This window comes from Callorhinchus milii, unplaced genomic scaffold, assembly GCF_018977255.1.
Source record: "Callorhinchus milii isolate IMCB2004 unplaced genomic scaffold, IMCB_Cmil_1.0 Scaffold4, whole genome shotgun sequence".
Taxonomy (NCBI): domain Eukaryota; kingdom Metazoa; phylum Chordata; class Chondrichthyes; order Chimaeriformes; family Callorhinchidae; genus Callorhinchus; species Callorhinchus milii.
In genome coordinates this window covers 9,026,523-9,038,533 of record NW_024704745.1, presented here as the reverse complement: position 1 = coordinate 9,038,533, position 12,011 = coordinate 9,026,523, and the positions used below count along the sequence as shown (strand labels likewise).

The following is a 12,011-nucleotide window of genomic DNA, read 5'->3' as shown; positions in this document are numbered from 1 at the left end:
ATATCCAGAATAAACAGTGAACTTTTGCAAGGAATTTTTTATTTGTATCCCCCATTTACAAGATTTGTATATTCTCCTTTCAAGCCGACTCTCTCCAACCGACTATGTACATTCTGTATGTCATGCACTCCTCATGTCACACACTCCTCAATTTCATTTGAGGAAAGGTGAATTACCACATGCGATAGTTCTGAGAAAAATTCACCTTGATTCCCCCAACAAGATACTGATCTAACATCACAATACACAGCATACTATCTGACCGATTGCATTCCATAACTTAATGGATCATTTAAGCCTTGGTTTACCCGTATAAACCTCAAACTGATTCTTAACCAGATACTCATTCATCCCAATTCTAAGCAATTGATATTATTTCTTCTGCTTCTGATTGGAATTGATCGTATGTATATATGATGAAAGTGTGTCTGTGGTGTGTCTATATAGGGAGAAGAGAATTTTCCTGATCTCTAACAGGAGGCTTTCAACTGCCTGTTTCTGAGATCACAGCCAAGGCTAATTAAGCTGTTGCATCCATTCTGTCAATTCCTTTCAGTTTGGGCTGGATTATGTCCCTTCACAGTCTTCCTCCTTTCTTCCATTATAAATAAATATCGTTCACGTCATGGTTGTTTGTGGAACATTGCTGTTGGCAAATTGGCGGCCATGTTCATCCACAAAACACACAATCACTACACTTTAAAGTGAAGCACTTTGGGAAGTCCTCCCGATGTGAAATGAGCTATACGAAATACGAAATTAAGGATTATTATTATTATTAATAATAAATAATTTCCACCAAGTGAGCTTTAAATCTTAGAGTTATCATTGTCAGTCTTCTCAAAGCCCTATTGTAATCAGAGCTTAACTGATAACCTGTTGATATTCTAACAACAACTTGCATTTATATAGCACCTTTTACCCGTGATAGTGTCTCACAGTGCTCAATTTTATCCATGTCAATGTTCTTCCAATTCATATTTTGCTAGACTTACTGTGGCAAAAATAATCTATTTCAGTTTCTGCAATTTCTTATGATCTCAAGCCTAAACAGGGCTTGTTGCTTTTATTTTATCTGTCAGTGGTAGGGGATGGCGTTGTTCTACCCTGTACAAGAGTGCTAGTAGAAGAGAGATTCCAACTCTAATCAGAAGTAATAAATAGGATTCCAATTTTACCATGTTGACAAAGCTTCAAGTATATAAACTCCTTCAGGATTGCTGGCTTTGATGTCTACAATGAACTGGTTCATTTAAGTTCTGTTTCCTGAACAGTAGAAACACTGGAGGTCATTCGGCCCATCATGCCTACACCGGAGCTCTGAAAGAGCGGTCTGTTTAATCCCACACTCCTGCCTTACCCATATCCTTTTTCAGATTTATCTAATTTCCTCGTACAAAGCTGATATGAATTCTGTTGGATTATTATTACAGTCACAGATATACACACCCTGATTGAAATGGGCTGTACTAAAGTACAGCGCACCAAAGTGCAATGGTAAAGTAGAACGTGATGTGGCGCTGTGTTAGATTGGCTGTGGTACTTGGCTTTAACATTCAGTTTGAGTGAGCAGAGGGGGGGTGAAGAAAGCTATGTACTGACATTGGCTTTAATCACAAGGTTGGGGGAAAGCAACTGTTATATATCATATAAGGGAACACGCTGCTTCCTTGCATCCAAATGTGAAGCAGAACAGATAATTGTCAGGTAAACTTAGCTTTTAACCATTACGTCACCCTACAAACCTTGTAGCATCAATCAAATTACATGGGCACTGATGCAAGAGGACAGGAATGTCTGATTCAAAAGGATTAGGCTGCTGCAATCTCTTTAAAAGGCCAACATTTACTTTAAAGAGCTTCGCTGAGAAAGGAATCGATTTAAAAATATGATTCACCGCAACATGAAAAAAACCAAATCAACACATTCATGTTAAATGTACTTTGTTTAAGAAACAATTTATTCTTATTTACAAAATGCCTTTCTACTCAGCGCCTGATAGCACCTTCTTTTAACCCTCGTAACCCTGCAATAACCTCAGTTACAAAACATTATGCTATTCAGCCTTCGCACATTACCAGAAATAGAAATAAAATCACATTAGCTGAAACAAAACTTTGGAGATTTAGAGTTCCTAATGAGCAAATACACAGACAATGATAAATCAAAGACCTTCAGCAGTTTACCAGACATACACTGTGTATATGTGGATATGTACTGTGTATAACAGAAAACTTTTTGCAAAGTGTTAGGTTCGCTTAATTGCACACAATGCCATGTTGGTTCTGCAGTGTTAAAAGGACAACAGAATCAATATCAGTGGGTAGATTGATTTTTAGTGTAAAATAGAATATTGTGTAGCACTGTCAGGATTCAGGCCATGGCCTTGACAAGGGGTACTGATTTGATAGATTCCCTATTGTCCCACTCTGCTGAACCCTTGATCTCAGCTATTCTGATGGACGTGGAGTCTAGCCTGAAATTGCAAGGGAGGGAGGAGAGAGGAGGGGGGACCAGAGATGAGTCTTTGGACCACCGCCCCAGCAGCAAAAGCAGCAACAACAACAAATTACATTTGTATAGCGCCTTTTAAGTTGGGAGAACATCCCCAGGTGGACAGTCAGGGATGCCAATAACAGGCAGCTGAAGACCAAGACTGGTAGAGACCTGTAAATGTGTCACTTGTCAGCCTCTGACTACATACAGGGAGCAGAGTAAACACGACTTCAGAAAAAATAGAAGGATTTACCTTATGTTTACACCCGATAGAGGAACTGTGCTGGACTCTGCTCAGCTTTATTGCACAAGTCAACACTGATTTAACGCAGCTTGCTTGGCTTTTCAACACTGATGAAGGAATGTCTTGATCTGGGTTCTCTTTGAGTGTGGTGATTTTACACTTATTGTACAGCCACTTCACTTTGAACAAGGAGGAAGACACATGTGCTCCATTGTGCCCTAACTAGAGTTGACATCTGGGCATTTGCTGAGCTGTTCTTCTTGTATTGGGTCGGGGCAATGGATTGTTTTCTATATATAAATAGTACTTCTCTTCATCCACCCCACCCCATAAATACAATCTCTATTTCCAGATTAGGTTTCAGGGTTGGTAGAACTCACCCCTATGTGTCAGAAAGTTGTAGATTCAAGGCCCACGTCAGCCCCATAGTCAACACCACTCAAGTGCAGTGAAGAAGGGAGCACTAAATCGTCAGGTGGGTGTTAAAGCTCCTATGACACCATTGCTAAAACAAAGGGAGTTTGTTCTGGTGTCCTGGCTAACATTTCCCCATATTAACTGGTCATTCCTTTTATGGCTGTTTTGGGGATATTGCTGTGCGCAAATTGTCCCCTTTTCCTACAAATACTTAATTACTACACTTTATAGCAATTATCTGTCAAGCACTTTTTGCTATATCAAATGCAAGGATGATGATTATTACTACAACTGATGCTTGATAATCGCTCGATTCCAATCACCTGTCAGCAAATAATAGTTTGGTTTATTGGGATCTTCTAACACAATAATGTGCAATAATGGTTAAGAGAGATGACCTCTTCCTCTACTCCATCTGTTTTTTCTATCACAACCTTGATGGCAACCTTGTCTGGAGACAGATGGGGGAGTGACAGAGAGTCTGAAAAAGGGAACTGACATGTGACAAAATGCCCTAGATGAGTGATTCAGGAACAAGGGAGAGGCCAAGAAAGGGATAGTGGGAATAGAGCCAAAGTACTGTTAAGAGGCAATGTACAAACTGTGAAGCTAATACATATTTATGAACATGATATAGGGGTCCTGGAATACATTCAAAAGTAGTAAGAATGACTGATCTGATACAGAAAGTGGGGTAAGAAAAAATATTTGGACTGAGAAATGGGGCTGGACTAAATATATAATAATATAATCCTTGCATTTGATATTACACCTTATCACATTGTCAAGATGTTGCAAAGCACTGCACAGAATATACCGTAAAGTGTAGTGACTGTGTAGGTGAACACAGCAGTCAATGCTCACCTTCCCCCTTCCCCTTCCCCTCTTCTGTGACTATTCCCACATCATTGCGGTCCCAGACACACCTTTTCATTCCATGCTCTGCCTGTTTTGTTGCAAGTTCTTTCGCCCCCACCCCACTTTTGTTCTGCAGTATTAACACCTCTTTAACTCATCCCATCCTCTACCCCATTTTCTCCTTTGTCTTCCTTGCCCTGCCTCCCCCCACCCAACTATTAGCCCTTAAAAGCCTCTCCCTCCCAACAGGCCCCAGTTCTAACGAAGGGTCATGGACCCGAAACGTTGACTAATTTTCCTTTCTCCATAGATGCTGCCTGACCTGCTGAGTGTTCCCAGAGACTTCTGTTTTTGTTTACAGCAGTCAATGTTCACAGAGCAATGTCCTACAAACAGGCCATGAAATGAATCACACTGGGAAAATCAAACTCTCTTCTCTTTTCAAATCGTGTTGCGGGATACCTTCTGAACAGGCAGACTGGACCTCAGTTTAACGTCTCATCTGAAGGGTGAAGAATCTAAAAGAAATGCAGGCAAGAGGGAGAGACTTTAAACTAAAACTGCTAGAAACTATGTCACTTCTCGAGGCCAACATCTCCAGATATATTCAGCTGGAAAGCTCACTACATTGTCAAAAGCAATGCCGAATCCATCTTCCCAAACAGTGATATGATACATAGTAACTTCCAAACAGTGAGGCCAAAATGCTCGCTCTCTGGCCAGTGATTTTCAGAAGGTCACTCCAAGCAATCCTAAAACTCCCCCAAGTCAGGAAGTTGTGGTGTAGCTCACAGGTTTTATATTTCACAAAAGGATGCAAAAAACTTGGATTAGCAACAAGTTTTACCCTTTCCCCAATACAACTAAACTGGTTAAAAGTGAAACAGGAAAAGGCTACTTTGCACAAAGGGTTGTGAGATTGTTGGACACAATGCCCGGAAGCTACATATGCAAATTGCCTGAAAATTGAACGAAACACAGGTTCGTTCTTGCAATGCATTCAATGTACCCGCTCAACCTTTAAACCGATACACAAGCCCAGTGTGTAATTCTCACATAGCTAATGTTATTGCTGATATTTAATAAAAAGAAAGAGGACTGATTTTCACTGTTCAGAAAGTAGCTGTTCAGAAAGTAGCTCGGTAGGAAGAGTTTTAACATATTTTACGCTGACCTGCACTGCTTAACAGGAAGCTCAAACGTGAGTTTGTCCAACGTCAAATGACCAACTCAGGACTATCTCAGTTGGCGGAAGAGGGAGGGTTCGGGGAGATAAAAGGGATTTCCTTGAAGATGAACTGGCTCCAAGGTGCTTGGCAATTTAATTTCGTAATCATGTCAGTGACGGTCTTGGTTCCTGAATGTAGGTGGCATATATATATATGGGTGTAGAACTTGTGGTCTGGTTTGGCTGGTCTTGAACATGGTGATTGGTTTCCATATATGTCAGACACCCTGACCAAAAATGAAGGGCATTAAGAGGAATGGTGAGAGAGCTAGGAATTGGCTTTAACAAATGCAAAATTGTCTGATAAAATCGCAGGGTAGATCTGATGGGCTGTATAGTCTGCCTCGATTCCTAAGGTCTTAACTAAGGATTGTTAAAAAAAAGCCAAATATTTTCCATTATCTAATGCACACCAGTAGTTCTTTAATATAGCAATTCTTTAATATGGAAACGATTTCACACGATTGGAGATCAAAGGCGGCAGGGGTAGTTATCTTGAGTTTCCGCTCCCAAAAAGGCAAGGATACGATTGAAACAAAGTTCGTTCTTGTAATGCTTTCAATGTACCTGCTCAATCTTTAAACCGATACACAAGCCCAGTGTGTAATTCTCACAAAGGCTAATGTTGTTGCTGATATTTAAGAAAAGGAAAGAGAGCTCAGTGATTCAAATCCTGGTCCAGGCTGAGTTTGCTGGTCTCAGCCAGGGTTGCAAAGGAAGGTTAAACTGTCTCTGGCCTTCTCAGTTAGGAAGGAAGGAGAAAATGAGCCTCAGTTGGAGCTCCTGTTCTCTCTACAGCGATGGTTGTGAACGTGTATGGTAACCGAGTGAGGAGAGGTTCAGGTTTGGCTATGACTCCCTCTGGAGTCAAGTGACCAACTGACCTATTCACTGTCAAGACTCTGGCACGAACAATGACCACTTGAGAGGGGTACCAGTGGCCATGAAACTGCGCCCCAGCAAAAGGAGACAGAGAAAAATCCAGATCAGAGGCAAAAAGGGAGCCGGACCAGGGGCAGAGAGGAGTACACCAGTGGTGAGAGGACAGAAACATGATTGGACACACTAAAAAAATTATAAAAAAAGAGAAAGAAGGGGCAAGTAGCACACCAAAAACACTGGGCATGTCTGTGCAAATGTACTCAATAGGAAATTCTTGTCATAAATTGTCAAACTATCTCATGATCAGAGCAAGTTGGCAATATGGTATCTTTCTTTTCAGAAAACAATGTGCCCTCAGTTGCCAGTGCCTGTGGTAACAGGAAATTTTCTACCACAGCCTTCATGTGATACATGATGAAACCATGAAAGACCATCCGATGAATCCAATGAACGGCCCCACTATCCAGTTGAATCAATGTTGTCTTTCAGTCTTTTTGAACGGTCAATTCTTCAGCGATTTTCCTGACTGTTCCAACATTCAAAATAAAACCTCCAGGATCCTGTAATTGCTGAGAGATAACCTCAGAAAGGAAGGGTTTACGTAGAACTGACTGACCCTCCAAACCATGGGTTTCACAGTAAATCTGGGCTATTGCAAAGAAAGGTCCCACTATTACAACCTGCATCCCAATTCTAAAGTATCCTTGAATTTTGGTTATCCGGATGATTTCCTTTTAAGCAATTACTGCATGGGTCTCCTGACACTGACTTAATGGCAGCTGTCTTCACAAATGAGCTTTCAAAAGAGAGCTAGAAAAATATCTAACAAAGAGTGAACTATAGAGGTATGGGGAAAGAGCAGGTAAATAGAACTGAAAGTATTACTCTTAGAAAAGCAGAATGGGCCGAATGGACTTCTTCTGTATTGTACATTGCTATGGTTTTATTGGCTGACATGCAAATGTCATGATATTCATGTTAGTTATGAAGAAAATTGATACTCTCTACCTTAGAATAACACTTTCCTGCCTTAGATCTGCATTCTATCCCTTTACCAAACTCTCCCTCCCTCCCGCATCTCCCAGCCACAGTATCGGTTCCCATCGGTTAGCGCCAGCCTGACTCAAGTGGGTAGCAATCTCGCCTCTGAATCCCATGGTTATTAGTTTAAGCCCCACGTCAGGACTTAGAGCTCTCCCGGTCTCCTAGTTGACAATCCCCCAGATAAAATTGGTCATTAACTTCATTTCCTGGCTGTTTCTGGGATATTTGTTGTGTGCAAATGGGCTGCCATGTTCACCTACAAATACACAGTCACTGCACGTTTCAGTAAATCGCACGAAGGGCTTTGAGATGTCTCAACGCCTTGATAAGGCGCTGTATCAAATGTGAGGAGTATTATCATCAACTAAGGGAGTACAAATTTAAAAGAAAAATAGTGTGAATTTACAAGCCAGTATCTCTGCAACTGCACAAATATGGTTTATTAGCAAGAGGACGGGGGAGGCTGAAAGCAGCCTGTCACGAGCCAGGGAAGCGGCCAATTCTTCACATTAAAAATGTAGTGAGAAGTCAGCAAGTCATTGTAGAATTTCACAAGTTCCTGAGTTCATTGAGATGTTATCCAGAATGCATGAGCTAATGCAGACTAACTGGTGCCATGTTTTTTGCCAATGTGAGATGCTGGTCTGTCATTATGTACACATAATGGATGGTTGGTGCTGAAAATATGTAGTGTGGTTTCCACTGTTGGAAGAGGCCCTGCAAACAAGGTGGTTGGCGTTTCGTAAGGCTGGAAATCAAGTTCATAAGGCTACTTCAGGGCTACTAAAAATTATTAACAGTACGTGAGCATGATGCTTAATTACACCAATGAAGAAAAGGCACAGCAGATGAAACACTGTTTGGGTGGTGGGTGCCTGCATGTGTAATTGTATGTAATGTACGTATGTATGGGTGTTTGGGGGTGGGGAGCAATATTCCAGTATAATTATATCTGTCGTCCTTCTGGATAAAGGAGGAAGCAGCAATTCAACTTATTCAAAAGAGAAAACCTTAACATCTGGTTAAGCTTGCACCAGGCTTTCCCCTTTCAAGGTCTTGTAACACACATCCAGGTACTGTAATAATAATGAAGCAGCCCTTTACAAGTGTTCTTATCAACTTAACCAGGCACCCCCTAGCACTTATTTACTTCCTTAGATTGACCACACAGTCACCAGATCCAATCATTACTTTGATGGGCGTGTGGTAAGATAAAAGAGACTGCACCACTGCCACTGGATTCCTCAAACAGAGTCTGCGTGGTAGCCTTGATGGGCCGAATGGCCTCCTTCTATGCTGTAAATTTGTATGATTGTATAAATTTATTTTAAAAAAAGCTAAACGAGTGTGTTTTTGTGCCACCTCTGGAAGCACCAGTTCCCATGGGGAACATCACCTATGGCACCTGTTTCCCCCCACCCACCCCTACCCTCACCACTTCCAGTAAGACACCGTCATTATTATGGCTGTTGACAGACTGAGCATTTAGGGGACTCATACAGACTGTAAGGAGCTTCACGCTCAACGCCAATCCTTCCATGTACAGATTTTCACCAGCCAACTAGTTGGCCTTAAAGTTGACAACTTCTGATTTGCAAATGTTTCTGCACGCACAAGCATTCTGGATTCTGCTTACCAATCGTGAAATGCTTCGAACTGGAATAAGAATAAAGAGGAAGAGGGTGGGAAAGGGAAGAAGAGAAAAAGCCATGTTGTGAGTGCTTCTTCGGTGCTACCTCCAGAACAACTCCACAGACCCTGACAGGAGTATTCTGAAAGCATTCCTACCATCGTGTGGTTGTGATTTCAGGACATAGTCCTGAAGCACCTTTGAGGTGAAGCCATAGGCCAAGGAAATTCCACGGTGTATACTTGGCCTACAACTAGAGTCCTGTAGCTCAGTGGTTAGAGCACTCGCCTCGCAAGCGAGAGACCTAGTTTTGATTCCCAGGTGGGCAAAACGTTGGGCAAGTTTCCTTACTCCACACGTCTCTGTTTATTTGGCAGTAGGTACCCGGTCGTTAGTCGATTTGTTGGATCACTTTTCCAGGGGTAAGTTTTCTTTTAACAAAATAATAATAAATTGGTCCATGACTGTTTGTGGGACATTGCTATGTGCAATTGGCTGCCGCGTTTTGCCCACAAAATATACCGTCAATTTACCTTACAATATATTCTGTGAAGTGCTTTGAGATGTCTCAAATCCATGATAAGGCACTAAATCTAATTCACGGATTATTATTATTATTCATAATGGACGAATTATTATTATTATATGTGGAACTCTTAGTCTCGGGTTGAACACTCTTAAGCACGGTGACAGGTTTCCGCACATGTCAGAAACCCGGCCGACCCCAAAAAACACAGGAGGTGAGCGCGGAAAGATAGACAAATGTCCCTCGCATGTCACACACATGCACAAGTTACTTTCCTTTTAGGTTTTAAAGCAGCGTGAAGACAACTTATGCCGGAAAGAGATTTGTAATGCCCACGTTAGCTCCATTAACCAGCTCCTTTAGCCTTTAGTATGTTGAAATACATATCTTGAGGACTCTGATCTTTTAACTTTCTTCTCCTGAAAAAAGTTTTTCACTGTATAACAATCCTTCACACTCCCTTTCCTGGGAAACCCCCCTCCCTCACCACCATCACAAAACAAGACAAGGAAACAAATCGAAAACAAAATTCTCAGGCTGGTTTGGATACTCCATACACCCAGCTGACCAAAAAAAGGTCTTGTTGGTAAAACATCTTCCTTCGCCTGATGAACTGAGTGGTTAATCGCATTCCTGTTAAGTATCAGCATTTCTGAACTGTGACTTAGAAACATAGAAATTTACAGCGCAGAAGAATGCCATTCGCCCCATCGGCTCTATGCCGTCTCTTTGAAAGAGTGATCTGTTCAGCCCACCTTCTACCTCGTTCCCTCCTGAAAGTTTGCATGAATCCTGCCTCTGCCACCGTTCCTGGAAGGACATTCCACAGCTTTGTGTGCGTGTAAAAAAAAACCTCTCCTAATCTCTCTCTTCGCTCCCTTGCTTACTATCTTAAATTGATGACTTAAACCCAACTAAAAAGGGAAGCTGTGTCTGACAGTCAAGGCCATTTCTAAGGTTACCAAAACAAACATCATCATTTTCCATTGTCTTGTGTAATAATATACTATTAAAAGTAAAAGAGTGCTGAGAATCCAGCTCAGCAACATTGAGACTGCTCTACAAATGTATCTTTTTTTACTGAGCGATGACTAAGTTATCAGGAATGAAAGGGGTCAAATGCCATTTCTTGCAGCTATCCATCCTTCAGTTCTAACCTCTTTGACGTCAGCACTGGGTCGGTACTGCTTAATTCTCAGAGCAGTGACATGTTTGGACAGATTAGAATAAACAGACCCATAAATAATTTCCAATGTAAAAATTTTGCTTGAACCCTTTGAAAAATTCAAAATTGTATCGAATGGTATTTTCAAGCATGACTTCATTGGCCGGTGCTGCCAGACTTACTTGAGATGTCTGTATCCCGATAGGCAGTCTTAACCCCTAATTCTCCTTATTAATTAAGGAGACCCCCTCCCCCACCACCCACACACACACAATGGCTCAGCTGGTGAAGCACCTACCTGCCTGATGTGAGCCCAAGTGAAACAGACCAGAAGGTTCCCAGGTTTTATTTTAACCCGAGTCTTTGGTGAACCCAAGAGGTGCTACCAGTGGATCAGTGTTAGAGAGAGGGACAATCTAATCGTGTTTCCTCCCAGTCACAATCCAATGATGACCTCCCCAACCCCTTCCCCTTCTCCCCTGGCAAGTACACACGTATGAATATCAAATCATAGAATTATACAGTACAGCAGGAGGCCATTCAGCCCATCGTGTCTGTGCCGTCTCTTTGAAAAGAGCTATCCAAATCAATCCCATTCCCCCACGCTCTCCCCGTAACCATGCAAACTTGTCCTCCCCAAATAATTACCCCAAATGAAGGTAAGATCATGCTCAGCTGAGAAGCTTTGCGACAATAAGTAGCTGGTGCTCAATATTCAGGCGTACAATTGATTATAGGAAGTGACCTGTGCCTGTGGTACCTTACCCCAGGATAGGTCTCAGCTTTACCTGCGGAGCAGATCACAGTTGCAGTGGGGCTGAGATTGGGTGCACTGCTTAATTAACCAGATCACAATGTGTAGACGCTCTAAAACATTGCCAATACACCACCACATGCCCACCAGTCTCAGCAACAAAGCTCAGATGCAGGCCCGGATACTGGACTCATTTAAGTACCAGCTTGATGTTGTGATGTGAGGATGAGATTAAATAGGCCGAAGAGCCTTCTTCATCCAAACCTGCCTTTTGACTGGACCAGATGTAGTGTAAATCTCATTTTGCTCTGTTCCAGGTCCTTTAAACTCAATCTCAGGATAACCTGCATAAGGGTAATCACAGAACATAGAGCATAGATGTATTTAAGGGAAAGTTTAAATGTATTTAAGAAAAAGCTAGATGTATTTAAGGGAAAGCTAGATAGGTACATGGGGGAGAAAGGAATAGAAGGTTATACTTGAAAGCTTAGTTGAAGAAGGGCAGGAGGAGACTCACATGGAGCATAAACACTGGCATAGACCAGTTGGGCCGAATGGCCTGTTTCTGTACTGCATATTCTAATGTATTCTAATGTATTTTAACACTTTCTATAACCTTGTTCATCGTGTGCCTGAACATTGTCCATCCTTAATATCTTCCTCACTCTCTCCTTGAGTGTGAATGCCAATTTAGTGATTTTTTGTACTGAAATTATACTCAATTTGCTTGTTCGAAACTCATTTCAATCATGACTCTTACAGTCAGC

At 41.7% G+C, this 12,011-nt stretch overlaps 2 protein-coding genes across 11 annotated transcripts in view; one reads left to right on the top strand and one right to left on the bottom strand.

Moving 5' to 3' along the window:
- cmss1 (cms1 ribosomal small subunit homolog) overlaps nt 1-12,011 on the bottom strand; it is a 154,900-nt gene that overhangs the window by 51,943 nt on the left and 90,946 nt on the right. The window contains exon 1 of one of the 9 annotated variants that reach the window (XM_007895725.2): nt 10,081-10,162. The exons of 7 other annotated variants lie outside the window; for them this stretch is intronic. In XM_007895725.2, coding sequence (XP_007893916.1) covers nt 10,081-10,147 — 67 coding nt within the window. In that variant the 5' untranslated portion in view covers nt 10,148-10,162. Of the gene's footprint in view, nt 1-2,749; nt 2,807-10,080; nt 10,163-12,011 lie in introns of those variants that run through there. One more of the 9 variants, XM_007895736.2, reaches the window with a different exon arrangement.
- filip1l (filamin A interacting protein 1-like) overlaps nt 1-12,011 on the top strand; it is a 125,592-nt gene that overhangs the window by 32,197 nt on the left and 81,384 nt on the right. The window lies entirely within an intron of this gene.